This window comes from Mobula hypostoma, chromosome 18, assembly GCF_963921235.1.
Source record: "Mobula hypostoma chromosome 18, sMobHyp1.1, whole genome shotgun sequence".
Lineage (NCBI taxonomy): Eukaryota > Metazoa > Chordata > Chondrichthyes > Myliobatiformes > Myliobatidae > Mobula > Mobula hypostoma.
In genome coordinates, this window is record NC_086114.1 from 31,937,260 (window position 1) to 31,953,864 (window position 16,605).

At 40.7% G+C, this 16,605-nt stretch overlaps 1 protein-coding gene across 4 annotated transcripts in view; it reads left to right on the top strand.

Moving 5' to 3' along the window:
• The window catches only part of LOC134358439 (rho GTPase-activating protein 22-like), a 520,442-nt gene that overhangs the window by 338,833 nt on the left and 165,004 nt on the right, over positions 1-16,605 (top strand). Inside the window, exon 2 of one of the 4 annotated variants that reach the window (XM_063070662.1) lies at positions 1,294-1,419. The exons of the other annotated variants lie outside the window; for them this stretch is intronic. Coding sequence (XP_062926732.1) covers positions 1,294-1,419 — 126 coding nt within the window. The remainder of the gene's footprint in view (positions 1-1,293; positions 1,420-16,605) is intronic. 4 annotated transcript variants of the gene reach the window in all.

Sequence of the window (16,605 nt, forward strand, 5' to 3'; positions counted from 1 at the left end):
TAATCCAGCATTGATTATGCTTGATGGGATCCTTCTGTAATTCGGCATTTTCACTAATCCGGCACTCCTCAGGTCCCAGTGGTGCAGGATTAGTGAAGGTCGACCTGTACGAAATAGACCTGAGCATCATTCTATACCCACTGACCATTTTTACATTACAAAACCTTATTTCACATGAACCTAAACCGCATTATGAAATGAGGATTTTTTTTGCACTAGGTATTTAATTACTTATTCACTGTGTTTTTTCTCTATGTTATCATGTATTGCATTGTACTGTTGCCACAAAGTTAACAATTTTCACGACATATGCCAATGATATTAAACCTGATTGTGATTCTGAAATATTACATGTAAGGACATTATATAGCTTGATATAATGAAGTGACTTAAAAAACATTGCAGGCAATTTATCAAAAATGTGTCTTAAAATGCATCATATGTGGCTATTTAGCTGTTAATTTGGTTTTAATCACACGATAATCAGCAATTAAAATCATCACAACCTCTTTTAATACTGGAATGTATTGAACTATTAAAATTAATTATTCATGGTATAAAGGGAATGTCAAGCAAGCATGTTTCAATTTTATCAGTGTTCTGGAATGCGGCAAATTTCTCTGCAATGCTGCCTCGCCAGCCAAAGGGTTACATCTGTAGTGAAATGACAAGACATCACTGTCAAGTCAACAAACTAAACAATTTATTCATAGAATTGTTTGCTTTTCTACCAAACTTTATTTAGAAATTAAAATTGCAGTGTCTTTGGAGGAGAAAGAATATCTGGCACATCATCCAAGAGAGATAAAAGAAAGCTATGAAAATTAAATGAACAAAATAATAACATAATGAATTCTGCAACAGGACAAATGTAACTGTGGAGGAATCTCCCTTTGGAGAGATTAATTCACAAGTTATTGCATTGAGCACAGAAGTGGTAATAGGCTGTGAATAATGGTTTATGTGAATTTTAGTAGGGGATTGTCTTGCCTAGCTTGTAATCTTTTAGATAGCAGGCCAGTATCAATTGATGTAAATACTTAGTGAGCATAAATAGCCCAAATATTTACTGCTCCTTTGGCCATGTCTGTGGGCTGGATTATGAATATCTGTGGTTTAAATTTCATAAATAGTTTAAGCTACTTTTAAACAGGAAGGTATATTTGCCTTGTGGTCTTGCAAAGTAAAAACACTTGGCTAAACTGTTCTGATGGAAATGGGATTTGGAATAAGATTCCACATAGAATGGCAGTTTTATGTACTTATGTTGGGCTATCCAAATATTTCTTCCAGTTTCACATATAAAAGTTGCTGGTGAACGCAGCAGGCCAGGCAGCATCTATTGGAAGAGGTACAGTCGACGTTTCGGGCCGAGACCCTTCATCAGGACAGTTTGCTCAGTTCTTCCAGTTTGCTCAGGTTTGTGATGGAAAGACATTGTCATCTAACCCTGAGCTGACTGTACTGTTGCTCATTAATCTTAACATTCTTATTGATAGATAACTTCTACCAGGCTCAGTTTCATGTGGGTGGAAGTATGGTTGAACTACTTGAGCAGAGATGCTGTCCCAAATTTCTGATGCAAAATACAACACAAGAAAATTGAGGTCACTGTGAAACAGACATGTTGCACTCTGATTCCAATCTCTACCTGTACAGAGATTCGTATAAAGAGTATGTTTTTAGAATGTTAACCTTTGATTGTCATTCATGAAAGCGAAGCAGTCATCCTGTAGTATATGTTGGCCTATAGGAGGGATCTCATTAAAATCTTTCAAATATTGAAAAACCTAGATAGATATGGAGAGAATGATTCCCTTAGTGGGGAAGTGTAGGAACAAGAGGGCACAGACTCAGGACAGAGAGACATCCCTTTAGAGCAGAGATGAAAATGAATTCCCTTAGCCGCAAGATTGTGAATATGTGGAATTCATTACCACAGAAGGCCACAGAGGACAAGTCTTTGGGTATATTTAAGGTGGAGGTTGATAGGTTCTTAATTAGTTGAGGCATCAAAGGTTATGGGGAGAAGGCAGGAGAATGGGGTTAAAAGGGATAATAAGTCAGCAATGATGGAATGGCAGCCTAGTGGCCTAATTCTACTCCTTAGTCGTATGGTCTTATGTTCGTTTGGACTCTTTCAATTAATGAAGACAAACAGAATGAATGTGAACGCCAGCAAAAATTAGATCACCTAAATCCCAAAAATTGTGATCAGATCATTACTGCAAGTTGGGTAAAGTCATTGCTTTTCATTTGGTAGGAGAGAATTGGAAGCTGAACCAAAATACAAACATTTGTGTGTGTGTATGTATATATATATATAAAATTCAAATCCCGCCTTACCTGGTATTCAAGGCAAATTAATTCTAATTTGGCTCACTCCCAATTAAAAGAAGTGAGTACAGTCATTAATCATAAAACCCTTAATTTCCATATACATCTTGAATTCTCAATATTCTCATATGGGTGAACATAGGTTGAACTCCCTTAATGAAGCAAAAGCACATAATTTCAATATGACATTCAATCTTGAGAAGAGTTGCCTAATTATTTTTCAACATAACATATATCATACACAAGAAAAGAGAAGGGTGAGTTTTGATGTTGGCAAGTTATTTTTCCAGCTTCTTTCTGGAGGACGTTCCCAACCTTTGTTATGCCACAGTCTCCGACTGTTAACCGAGGGGTCTGTGGCCCAGATTGGGAACCCCGTTCTAGGTTATTCTCAATAAATATGGGAAAGGAATTATTTATATCTCCTCTGTTCTGATTATCTTTGCATGTTCTGTATGTTAGTTCCGCGATTATACCCCTACAATCTTATATGTTGGTATATAGCATTTGGAGAACTTGAATCAAGTTTTCTAGTCTTCTTTCACCTCAGGGTATCCCCAAACTGATTTACAACCAGTATAGTACTGAAATATATTCACTGTTCTTATGTAAAAAACACAGGAGCCAGTGGGGAAATTTACACAAATAATAATACAGTAGAGTCTAGAATCATCTTTACTGATGGTAAGATGATATTTAAAAACTGTGAAGGACACAGATTCATGTGCTTTTCTATGAATGGCACCAGGAGGAAGGGCGGACAGGTCTTTGTTTAATGTCTACTGCAAAAGACATTATGTGTGATAGAGTCGAAATAATGTGCTTGCCTTTGGAATGGGGCTTCAATCCACAGAGTTGGACTCAGTGTTGGAGCGCAATGTAATCAGCTGATTCATGCTGACTGTTAGCCAGCAGTTCTACAGGGGCTCCAGTTAGGGTATCCCAAGCTTCCAAATGTGCCCATTCCGTGTTCACTGAATGTTCAGGGCATGCTGGAGAGCAGCACATCCGACCTCCTGCTCTCGTCACTGCACCCAGTGGTGAAGCACTGGCATGCCGAAGAGAGGGGTAGCTGTGCGCTGCAAGTTTATGCCACAGCTGGCTAGCTGTCACACAGCAACCCTGTCATTATGACCAGGCAAGGTAAGCATCAGTAAGCGATGCTCATTTATATATTACTGTTCAAAGTTATCTGTTGATGATCCGTTTATAGTTACCGTTTTACAGATTTACTAAGTATGACTGCAGAAAAAGAATCTCAGGGTGACATGTATGTACTCTGATAATAAATTTTACTTCGAACTTTTTGTGTACTTTGATGTCTAATGTGCTATTTATTACATCTACTTTTTATTTGTTTTTATTTCTTATATTATTTAAATTTATTGGACAGGTTTTACATGACTATTAGAGATATTTAAAAATAGTTAAAATCCTTTGACGGCCAGGGCTTTCTGGTTTCAAGGGTCAAATAGTCTAATTCTGGTCCAATGCTTTGTGGTCACTGAACAGCAACTAGCCAGAGGTTGCTGGCAGATTGGACCCTCGTCTCCATCTTCAGATATCCACTGGATGGAGTGGGGATGATGGGCTTATTCTGTCATCTGCATTCAGTACTGTAGCAAACAAATCCTACGTGACCCAGCTCAGTAGGCTATATGTCTGCTGCAAAAGGGAGTTCTGATGCACAGTGATGCAATCACAAAGAAGGCAAGCCAGTGAGCACTTCGTTAGAAGTCTGAGGAGATTTGGTACGTCAGCAAAGACTCTTACAGATTTCTGTAGATGTACCGTGGGGAGCATTCTGACTGGTCGCGTCACCTCCTGCTTGGAGACTCAATGTATAGGATTTGTGGACTCAACTGTTCCCATCGTAGACACCAACCTCCCTACCATTGAGAGCATCTTCAAGAAGCAGTGTCTCAGGGAGGTGAGAAGGTGGCATCCATCATTAAAGACCCTCACCATCTGGGACATGCCCTCTTCTCAGGTACAGGAGCCTGAAGACCCACACTCAGTGATCAGAAACAGCTGCTTCCGCTCTGCCTTAAAATTTCTGACTGGTCCATGAACCCACGAAGGCTACCTCTCTGTTCCATTTTGCTTGCACTTTTCATTTACTTTGTAATTTGTAGTAATTTTATGCCTTTGCATTTTACTGTTGTTACAAAGCAGCAAACTTCGTCATATGTCAGTGATGATAAACACGATTCTGACTCTGCCCCTTCATTGCTCCATTGTACTTCCACACACCACACCTTCGCTTTCAGCACCTTTAACCTGCTGTACATGAGGAAAGCCCCTGAGCCCTGCCACAGGTCTTGATTAGCCAGGGCATCAAAGGGTATGGGGAGAGGGCAGGGGTGTGGGAATGCCTGTAAGAATTGGACCAGCCCATGATTGAATGGTGGAGCAGACTTGATGGGCCAAATGGCCTAATTCTGCTCCTATATCTTATGGTTTATGGTCTTATGGTTCCCCTCGATAAATTATACAGTTATCCCTCCTTATCCGCGAGTTCCGCATGCGTGAATTCAACCAACCGCGAATCGAGAAAACCCGGAAGTGCTCTTCCAGCACTTATTGTTCGAGCATGTACAGACTTCTTTTTCTTGTCATTATTCCCTAAGCAATGCAGTATAACAACTATTTTACATGGCATTTATATTGTAATAGGTATTATAAGTAATCTAGAGATGATTTAAAGTATACGGGAGGATGTGCGTAGGTTATCATGGATCGGGATCGAAAAAAAACGGAAGTTCTCTTACTAAGTAAGTCAGAACAGGTACATCGGGTATTATTTAGCGTCAGTTAGTCAAATGTTTGTCTTAGTATATAGTATATATTTTACCTTTCTATGCATATAAAACACTTAAAGAAACGTATGTTTCAGCGCTGGGCTCGGGAACGGAAGTTCCCAAGTTCGATCCAATGACAGACCGCTCCCGAGCGCACTCTCCATCTGTGCCGGGTTGATATGAAGGATCAAAAACCCAGAATCCCAAAACCTAATAATTAAACCACTGCGTTGCTTAGTAATAATTGCAGCTTTCATTGGGGCAGGGCCTTTCTCACTTTATCCTTTAAAATTGTTCCGATCATTGACTGACTGTAGCCTAACGCTTTTCCAGTGACCGATGGCATTTCACCTCTTTCCGATCGCTTTATTATTTCCACTTTGTTTTCAATCGTGATCGTGATTATTTTCGTGAACAGAAACCCTGCGGATTCAAAGTTCTGCTGCCGGGTCCTAATGTCCACTGCACTGAGGCAGGTTAAATAAGGTCCTGGGTTCCGCTGGGTCCTAAGGTCCACCACATTGCAACAGATTGAATAAGGGACTTGAGCATCCGCATTTTTTGGTATCCACAAGGGGTCCCAGGACCAATCCCTTGCGAATAAGGAGGGCCGACTGTATTTACTGTTTCAAAGCTATGACACGTTTTGTTCTGCATTGTACCATAAAGTACACGTTCACATGCTTTTAATGAAAACACATTTACATTTTGGTGCAAATTTTGAAACAAATTATGAGTGTGTTCGTTTTCTAAAGCACAAGAGTTTAAAGAATGGAAGGTGACTATTTAGTGCTTCAGGTCCATTCAAGCTCCCTGCTGGACATATCACATGCAGGGTTTATAAAATCACTGCATGGAAGCAGGAGGAAGTGTAGCTGGACACACCGGACTACTTACACGAGGATGACTCAGGTCAGAGCCTGGTTGAACTTTGGTTATGGAAGTAATGGTTAAGATGTTTTAAAAAACAGCGTTTTTATATCATAAGCACGAGGAAATCTGCAGATGCTGGATATCCAAAGTCATAGTCATAGTCATAGTCATAGTCATACTTTATTGATCCCGGGGGAAATTGGTTTTCGTTACAGTTGCACCATAAATAATTAAATAGTAATAAACCATAAATAGTTAAATAGTAATATGTAAATTATGCCAGGAAATAAGCCCAGGACCAGTCTATTGGCTCAGGGTGTCTGACCCTCCAAGGGAGGAGTTGTAAAGTTTGATGGCCACAGGTAGGAATGACTTCCTATAACGCTCAGTGCTGCATCTCGGTGGAATGAGTCTCTGGCTGAATGTACTCCTGTGCCCAACCAGTACATTATGTAGTGGATGGGAGACGTTGTCCAAGATGGCATGCAACTTGGACAGCATCCTCTTTTCAGACACCACCGTCAGAGAGTCCAGTTCCATCCCCACAACATCACTGGCCTTACGAATGAGTTTGTTGATTCTGTCGGTGTCTGCTACCCTCAGCCTGCAGCCCCAGCACACAACGGCAAACATGATAGCACTGGCCACCACAGACTCATAGAACATCCTCAGCATCGTCCGGCAGATGTTAAAGGACCTCAGTCTCCTCAGGAAATAGAGACGGCTCTGACCCTTCTAGTAGACAGCCTCAGTGTTCTTTGATCAGTTCAGTTTATTGTCAATACGTATCCCCAGGTATTTGTAATCCTCCACCATGTCCACGCTGACCCCCAGTACGGAAACAGGGGTCACCGGTACCTTAGCTCTCCTCAGGTCTACCACCAGCTCCTTAGTCTTTTTCACATTAAGCTGCAGATAATTCTGCTCACACCATGTGACAAAGCAACACACACAAAATGCTGAAGGGACTCTGCAGGCCAGGCAGCATCTATAGAAAAGAGTAAATAGTCGACGTTTCGAGATGAGACCCTTCATCGGGGCCTTTTTTGTAGATGCTGCCTGGCTGGCTAAGTTCCTCCAGCATTTTCTGAGTGGTTTTATATGATCCCTTTTACAACCCTTCAGGGCATCCTGAAGAATGTTCTCGTAATGTTGGAAGCTCAGGAGAGAGTTTGCCCATAGCAAGCATCCATACATAGCAATGTCTGTTCACAGTCATCCACAGGATATTTTTCATGCATATAAGAGAGGCGATATTGTCTCAATTTAAGATGTCGTCTGCAAGATAAATCCTCTAAGAGTGCATCAGTCTCTTTGGACCAGTAGCCTAGGCTTTCATCTTCAAGTGTCTGGGGTGAGACCTCAATGAAGATCTTTCTGACTCCAAATATTGTTTTTTCATTACTAAGACATGTACCAAGCTCCAGTGAAGAACTTCTGTTTGCCGGCCTTCTCGGCAGATCAGGCCGTACATGCCTTACGTAAGTACATCACTCATAAGTTCATGACTCAGAAGTAGCAGGAATGCTAATTGATAAAGGAAGCCCAGACATTTAGCAGCGGTTTGAAGTTGATAGCAGTAATTATGATGTTTTAATCAACCTCTTCAATGATTTCCGAGTTAGGTAGCATCTGTGGAAAGAGAACCTATGTTGTGAAACATTAACTGTTTTTTGAGTCCACCCCATTTCTGTTTTTATTTCAGTCCAACATTTGCAGTTTTTAGACTTTCTTTTTAAACTATCTTTTCCAATATATTATTACCATTTTCATTTTATCTTTGAATAAATTTTAGGTATTGCCATATTTTATATTCTTTATATTGGCACATGGCCAAGTGGTTAAGGTGTCGGTCTAGTGATTTGAAGGTCGCTAGTTCGAGCCTTGGCTGAGGCAGTGTGTGTGTCCTTGAGCAAGGCACTTAACCACACATTGCTCTGCGACGACACCGGTGCCAAGCTGTATGGGTCCTAATGCCTTTCCCTTGGACAACATTGGCGGTGTGGAGAGGGGAGACTTGCAGCATGGGCAACTGCTGGTCTTCCATACAACCTTGCCCAGGCCTGCGCCTTGGAAACCTTCCAAGGCGCAAATCCATGGTCTCATGAGACTAATGGATGCCTGTATATAAAAATTCTTTATACTTTAGAAGAGGTTAGAGTGTTATTGATAAAACATCTTAAAGATTACAAATTGCATCATCTTTGCCTATCATCACATCCCTCCCTGATCCTAAACTACACATTCATATTGGATGCAATTTTACACTTAAGATTACAACACAAAACCAGCACCATTAAAAAGGTTCCAGTGAACCTGATGGGTGGTCGTTTAGTTACTTAAATACTTCCTTGATTCTCTGTAAGAAATCATGAAGAGAATGGCTGTTAACCAAGAAATTTCGTTCTGTGTGTGCCAGCACTAATAAAATTGAGGGCAGATGGATCTTGTATTGACTAGAGAATAAACTGTCAAAGCCACAGGAAATAGTATTTGTAACCAAGTGACTGCTGAATATCATTTTTTATTGTTAAAGTGCACTTATGTGTTCACCCTGGTAAAATAGCTGCCTGTGCTTTTAAGAGAAAACGGTGAAAGAAGAGTTACAATGTTCTAGAAAGAACATTGAGTACTGGATGTATAGTGAGGAAAGATTTTCTTGAGTAATGTATCAGTGCTGGGTAGCATGGTTGTGCAAAGTTCCCTTTTGGCCTAGAAGCGTGAGCGAGGAGAATTCGTTTCAGGGTCTAGCCTGTTTGGAAGTTGAGCACACGTGTGCCAAAGATTGCCAGTACCGTATTGGTTTTGTATATTTTGTTTACTTCCATACTGCATATGTAATGAGTAAGCTGAAATTAAGCTGAGATTGTAACAGCAGGAACTGTGTGTTAATTCATTTTGTTATTTTTTTAGATTAGATTATGAGAACACTCAGTCCTCTTTTATTGTCATTTAGAAATGCGTACATGTATTAAGAAATGATACAATGTTTCTCCAGAGTGATATCACAGAAAACAGGACAAACCAAAGACTAACACTGACAGAACCACATAATTTTAACATATAGTTAAAGCAGTGCAAAACAATACCACAATTTGATGAAGAACAAACCATGGGCACGGTAAAAACAGTCTCAAAGTCCCTGAGTCGATCAACTCCCGAGTCCCCGATATCAGGCGGCAAAAGGGAGAAACTCCCTGCCATAAACCTCCAGGCACCGTCAACTTGCCGATGCCTTGGAAGCACCCGACCACAGCCGACACTGAGTCCATCTGTCCGAAAACTTCGAGCCTCCGACCAGCCACTCCGATACAGCCTCCCGAGCGCCATCTTCTGCCGATCGTCTTCGACCTCGCCCCGGCTGCTGAAACACGCAAAGCCGAGGATTTCGGGGCCTTCTGCTCCGGAGATTCCGGTTACCACGCAGTAGCAGCGGCAGTGAAGCGGGCATTTCAGAAGTTTTCCAGATGTTCCTCCGTACTCTCACGTCTGTCTCCATCAAATCGGATTGTGCACGGTACCTTACTTGACAGATTACAGATATTCATCACTGGAGAGGCCGCGCACGCTGCCCTCGCGCCGCCATCTTCTCCTCCAATTTTTATTCTGATATCCCCTTTCTGCATTGAAACATGTAAAACAGTTGAGGGAATTAAAGACTCGAAAAAGTATTTGTTGTCCTGAGTGTATATTTTCCTCAAGCTACAAAATATTCTACAGCAAAATAAGTTTAATTAAATCCAATAAAGAGATAGTTCTGCTAATTTTCTGATAGTAAAAAAATCAAATTGGAAGTGGGATGTTGGTGGACAAAAGTAATTTACTAAAGATTAATGAAGTTCTATTTCCAATTAATGGATAAAAGATGAAAATAAAGTTTTAAAATATAACATTGTAAAATTTTGTATTGCTGTACAATAGCCAGGCTTTTGCTGAGCTAACTTTTGCAATTTAATGAGATGGTTATTAATGCTGATCTAAGCATTATATTTAAATAAATTTTGATTTGGTAGATGTCCTAGGTTTAAGATAACTTGGTCTAAATTTGGAATTCTTTACCATAGCATGATCAATGATTTGAGAGTGCACCAGAAATTGATTGAAATTGAGCTGGAAACTCACTTCATTTCAGAGCTACTGAGCCCTCTAAGGAAAGAGTGACCTTGAAAACTGAGCTCTAGCTTGGACTGAGGTGCCAAAATATACCAAGCAAGCAAAGTATGTCTTCCAAAGCAAGTCGTTCTTGGATATCTGCCTGGCTGTAAACAGATAATTTTAAAGTGAAGCAGGTTGTGTCTTAAAAGAAATCATAGGAATTAAAGATTTTTTTTTCCTGTTTATCCAATTTATTTGAACCCATGGGTGACAGATTTGCAATAATCTTAATATTGTATAATTGAAAGGCTATAATAGTTGTTGTGGCAAAATTATTCTTGCATATACAAAATAATCCTGCTTTAAGAATGGAAAAAAAATGAATCTCTGCTAAGATATATGGTATTGGTTTTCAATCTTTAGATTGCTATCTGACATTTGGTCCAACTCTTTGACAGTGGTTAATGTTCCACCGTACATAGGCAAGTCAATATTTGAAGATTAGCTTTACTTCTCAAGAAACATCAAAGCATACAGTGAAATGCGCTGTTTGTGTCAGCGGCCACAACAGGCTGAGGATTGTGCTGGGGGAAGCTCTCAAGTGTTTCTATGCTTCCAGTGCCAACATAGCATGCTCACATCTTACTAACCCATACGTCTTTGGAATATGGGGGGAAAGTAGTGCACCCGGAAGTAATCCGTATGGTCTCAGGGAGAACTTATGCACTCCTCACAACCAGCAGCAAGACTTGAACCGCGATCACTGGTGCTGTAAAGTGTTACACTAGCTACCGTGCTGCCCGATTTTGAATTCAGTGTAACAGTTGTTGGCATTTTATTAAGACAAAATGCTACATAGCTCTCAGGACTAGTTGCTGGACATCTTCCAAGCTTATTCATCTGCCCAGCTTTTACTGAGCAGAACTAACACTTCCATGTGAAGCTACTGGCATTTCTCTTCCTAAGCGTCAGGAAGGTCAAGATTCCTGTGCGATCCTGTACTAGAGTGGGCATCGTACATGCTGGCACAAGTACAGCAACAACATTTAGTCCAGCATGGAATTATCCCAATGTTCTTATATCCTTCTGAAATGCAATGTCCTCAATGATGCCTGGGCATTTCTGGTCTGTGGCCACTCAGAATGGAAAATAGCATTAGAGATGAATTGTGAACTTCAAGGATGTGCACCAGGAGCAAACAGCAGAAGGAACACCCCACCTCATAAACAGAATCAGAATCAGGTTCATTATCACCGGCATGTGTTGTGAAATTTGTTAACTTAGCAACAGCAGTTCAATGCAATACACAATATAGAAGTAAATAAGTAAATTACAGTATATGTACATTGAATAGATTAAAAATCATGCAAAAACTGAAATAATAATAGTTAAAAAGTAAGGTAGTGTTCATGGGTTCAATGTCCATTTAGGAAGTGTTTAGCAGAGGGGAAGAAGCTGTTCCAGAATCGCTGAGTGTGTGCCTTCAGGCTTCTGTACCTCCTTCCTGACATAGCAATGAGGAAAGGGCATGCCCTAGGTACTGGGGGTCCTTAATAATGGATGCTGCCTTTCTGAGAACCTACCTCATTCCTTGTCACTTTCTAAGACCATCTGAGAAAGGCTCTATCATCCCCACATCACCCTTATCAGCCATAACAGAACTAAGAATTTGAGTGGAAGGGAGTTGCCCATTGCCTAAGAGGGAAACCACCTGGTTTGATAGCCTTCTGGATGTAGCTCTTAAGGTATACATCCAAGTCTACTTTCTTCCTCTTTAACCCTCTCTAATTCTACTAGCAATTACTGCTAAAGCCCCTCCTTACTTTGTGCCCCTCACTGAAAATTTCCCTCAGCATCATCTATTCCAAGAAATCAATCCCAGTCTATCTGATATTTTGACTTTTCCATATTTTCTGCTTGGAAAAGTTAACAGTACTAGAAAAATACATCTGCCCTGTCTTCTGTGCTCTTGCATTTTGATTGTTAAATGTAGTGAACTGAGCTCTACGCATTACTGAAGATGTTGTATACAGTTCTAGTACAATTCTGTACAAGTACAATTCTGTACTTTGACTCATGAAGGAAGATATTCTGCATATCTTTGTTAATCACCATTATGACTTGCTTTGCTATCTTTAGGATCATTAGATATTATTCTACCACACTATTGGGTATCCTTCCATCTACTGTACAGTCCGTTGCTTTGTCGCACCTCCACAAATGCATCCTTGTTCCTCCTCTAAGGCTGTTCCTCAGGATGGAGGTTGACATGCAGCTTCTATCCTAGTTCTGTGGCCTCGGAAATGAATGACTTCCACAGGTAGAGCAGGAGGTGGCTGGTGGGGAAGGTAGGTGGGTAACTTGTGAAGCCCTCTCCTCCTTTCGCTTCTTATGTAGGCCTGCTGTGCACAGGGAGCTTGGAAGAAATGGGCATTACCTCATATCTCCCAGATAGAATTCCATTTGCTGATTGAATAAATTGAGTTATTTAAAGTAATCTTGGCTGTTTTTATAATAGTTTAATAATTTTAAAATATACTTTTTACATAAAAACATTACAATGATTCAGTAAATGTTTTGAATGATTTTAAGTATTTGTGAATAAATAAAAGAATTCACAGATAGACAAACTTTAATATCTTGAGGGCCAGCTCAGCATGTTCTGAGGCTTGGCTTAGCGGTGCCTGTTGAGATACTCCTGCGGACGGGGATTGCCCTAAGACCATGTGCACCCGGAGAGTCTCTGCTGGTTTGGATCATGCAGTTGCTGCCAAGGGCCCACACCAAGAAAGTGTGGATCCAGCTGGCAGCATGACACTGCTGGGAAACTCTGTGCCAACTCAATGGCAATTCCAAGACAGTGAGCAGTTACGAAACTCAGGCATAAATAAATGCTTGGTGAAAGTTCTATGTTTGCATGTAGGTTATTTTCAGACAGCAATTGCCCTGTTAAAATTTCTGCATAAACATAATACTTGGGCAAAATGAAATAAATACTCACCCTAGCTTTTTCAAAGGTAAGATATATACAAATCATCGTTTATATCAATGTCCATTGCCTGCATGCAAAATCAGAATAATTGTAAAACACTTTAGAACAAAGAATGGGCGAAACATTGTGCAACTTCTCTTTTGATTCCAGGCACTGATGATATAATATCTAACATTGTGTAATGGAGCTTTGGACTGTAAGTAATTGGAGGCACAGGGTGCAGCTGGTAGAGTTGCTGCCTCACAGTTCCAGCAACCTGGGTTGAATCCTGACCTCTGGTACTGTCTGTGGAGTCCACACGTTCTCCCTGTAACTGTGGGTGTCATCCCTCAAGTTAATGATACTATATATTTTCTCTTTTGCACAGTTGAGTTGTAGAATTGTCAGAAATGGTGGTGGGGGGGTGGGGGGGAGGATGTATAATTATATGAGGTAGGGTAGGATAAAAGTAGGTGCTGGACAGTCAGCACAGGAAGTGGGCAGAAGCGCTTGCTTCCATGCTATATTGATCTATGACTATAAACGGTTTTTAACTAAGCCGTTAATGCCCTAATGTGGCTCAGTTGGCAGCATGTTTGTCTCTAAATGTGCCAGATTCTTGGTTTGAGCCCTGACCCAGACATTTGACCAGAAATCTGTAGCTGGCACTCGTGAGTGCTGTGTTGCTAAACGACTGGTCTTCTGAATGAGAGGCTGGCCTCTCCAGGCATTCCAAAATCAGCAACTGCATGTTTCTGGAAATCAACATTTCTGGAAAACACCAAAGCAATGGAAACTTGTTGTGGGAGAATTGCCTGCTATCTTCCCTATCTATAATGGAGATTACTTTTCAAAAATATTTCTTTGGTGATTAACAGATTTGGAACATGAAAGGAGATATATACAGTAAATGCAGTGCCATTCTTTAAACTAACCTAATACAATTGCTTCCTCATACTGGAGACAAGGTTGTAAACATAAATGGCAACAAAACTTACCAACATGCAATAAAACTGGGAACCATCTCCAAGCTGCTTCCTTTCCTAGATGTTGGAAGTTATATTTAGAATCTTATCGCCATCATAGTTGCAGTCAACTAAAACAGCTTGAACTCCTGACTACCTGAAACCTGCTAAGTAGTTTAACTGGGTGTGGTGTGAGCAAGTATTTAGCAATCCAAATTATCACTAAAAAACAGAGAGAGATACAGCACGGAAGCAGACCCTTCAGGCAATTGAGTGCTTGCTAACCATAGACCATCCATTTACATTTATTCTCCTCTAATTCCATTTTGAATTCTCCCACATGCTCATCATCTCACCTCCCAGATTCTATACTCACCTGCACACAAGGGATAATCTTCAGTGGCAAATGAACCCACCACAGCTGCACATTTTTGGGATTTGGGAAGAAACTGGAGCACCTGGAGGAACCCAGCCTTTTAAATGTCACCTTTGTAATTGAATTCTATAGAAACTGGTCAGCATTATCTGCGCTGCAAGCAGTGTGAAAGGAAGTATGCTATTTATGATAACTCTGAGCAGTTAACATGATCTTTTTGAATAACTTTAAAATCTAATAAAGCCCTTTAGTTCCACACTTCTTTTTCATCCCTAAGTGATCTGACTGATTTGTCTCATTTGCTCAAGTCTCAGGGCTGGCTGATGCTTGCATGAGATTGCCTTAGGAGAATACATTTCATTAGTTCGCTGCCAAATCACCACCTGGAAAACCATTGAAAAAAAATCAGGATCTGTGTCTTAGAAATTCAAGACGCTTGTGCAATCCGCCCCCTGCTGATAGCTACGTAGATCCCAAATCCTGGAATTAGCTTCCTCAGCTTCTTACCATCTCTCCTTATCCACTGAGATGCCACTTCAAAACACTTCATTATTGCAGCTTGATGTTAAGTTTTCTCTGCTGTTCCTCCCATGAAGCTCCTGATGGGGTATTACTCTGTTAAGGCGCCATATACATGTGAGATGTTACCTTTGAAATGGCGGAGTGGTCAGAAGAGATCTTTTCCACTTTATCCTTGCATCATCTATCCTGCTGTCCTGACCCCATGAAGATGCCTTCACGCAGTTAGATTCCAGACACAAAAGGCATCGAGGGGGATGGGGAGAGCGGATGTATTGTAAAGAGATAGTGTATCAGCCCCAATTGTATTGAAAGGTGGAGCATGGTTAAACGTCCATACAGCTTTCTCCTATTTTCTGTGTTTCTATCACCCCCACTGTGACCGTGCCGTCGAGTTTGGAAGAGTGATGTTAGAGGGACTTTCCAGTTTCCACATTCTGAAAGCAAGGACCACAGCCAGGTCTATCGTTTGTGACACAGCAGAACGTAAAAGAAAAAAAAAACATTGTGCATGATGTATCGAATGAGAAGGAACGTCCCCGATGCTTTCAGCGTGACATGGGATGAGATTTGGTGATGGCTGCAGCAATACAAATGTGCTACACACATGAAAGGGATCCAGAGTTGAATTGGAAAGTGAATGCAGTGATGTGCTGGCTCTGGAGATGGTGATGGTCCAGGAGAATGATCTTGGGAATGAGAAGCTTAACGTTTGATGTCTCTGAGCCTGTGTTCGATGATGGAGAGATGAGAAAGGATCTCATTGGAACTTAGCAAATAAGGAAAGGACTGGACAGAGACAACTAAAAGGGGTTTTTTTTTTCCATTATTAAGAGAGTTTAGGATCTGAGGGTACAGAGGGATGTCACTTAAAACTGAGATGTGGAGGAATTTCTTTCACTAGAGTGGTGTATCTGTGGAATCTGTTGCCACAGAGGGCTGTGGAGAACAAGTTGTTGAGTGTATTTAAGGCAAAGATTAATACCTTATTGAATAGTACAGGAATTAAGGGTTGAAAAAATCATAAACACAAGAGATTCTTCAGATGCTGGAAATCGAGAGCAACACACACAAAATGCTGGAGGAACTCAGCGGGTCAGGCAGCCATCTATGGAGTGGAATAAACAGCTGACATTTCCCGCTTCATCAGGACTGGAGATGAAGGGGGAAGGTGCCCCTTGGGGGAAGAAAAGACATCAGCTATGATTGAATGGTTTCCATGGGATACATGGCCTAATTTTACTCCTATATCTTATGGTCTTATGGATAAATTTTCCATAATAGGTGACAATGGAGGTAGTCTCTATTTATACACTTCATACTTCCATATCAGCCATTAAATGGTTACTCCTAAATTGTCTTCTTTTATCGAATCAATATATCACTACTCCTGTTCAGAGATTGTTTTATCACTTTTCCTTTTTAAAAAGATCATCTCCAACAATGAAATGATCAGAAGCTTTGCTCATGCTTAACTTGTATTTTAACCCATTTTTCTTTTGATAGGCTGTCAAGTTCTTCAGTTGCTTTGCACATAGCCAGAGGGGAGAATGGGGGTGGGGGGGAAGGGAAGTCAAACATAACTATCATTGTTAAGCCTCAGTGCCTTTCACATTTAATAGAATCCACACGAACTAAGGCCTGCTGTTGCTTTGGCACAGTTTAGAG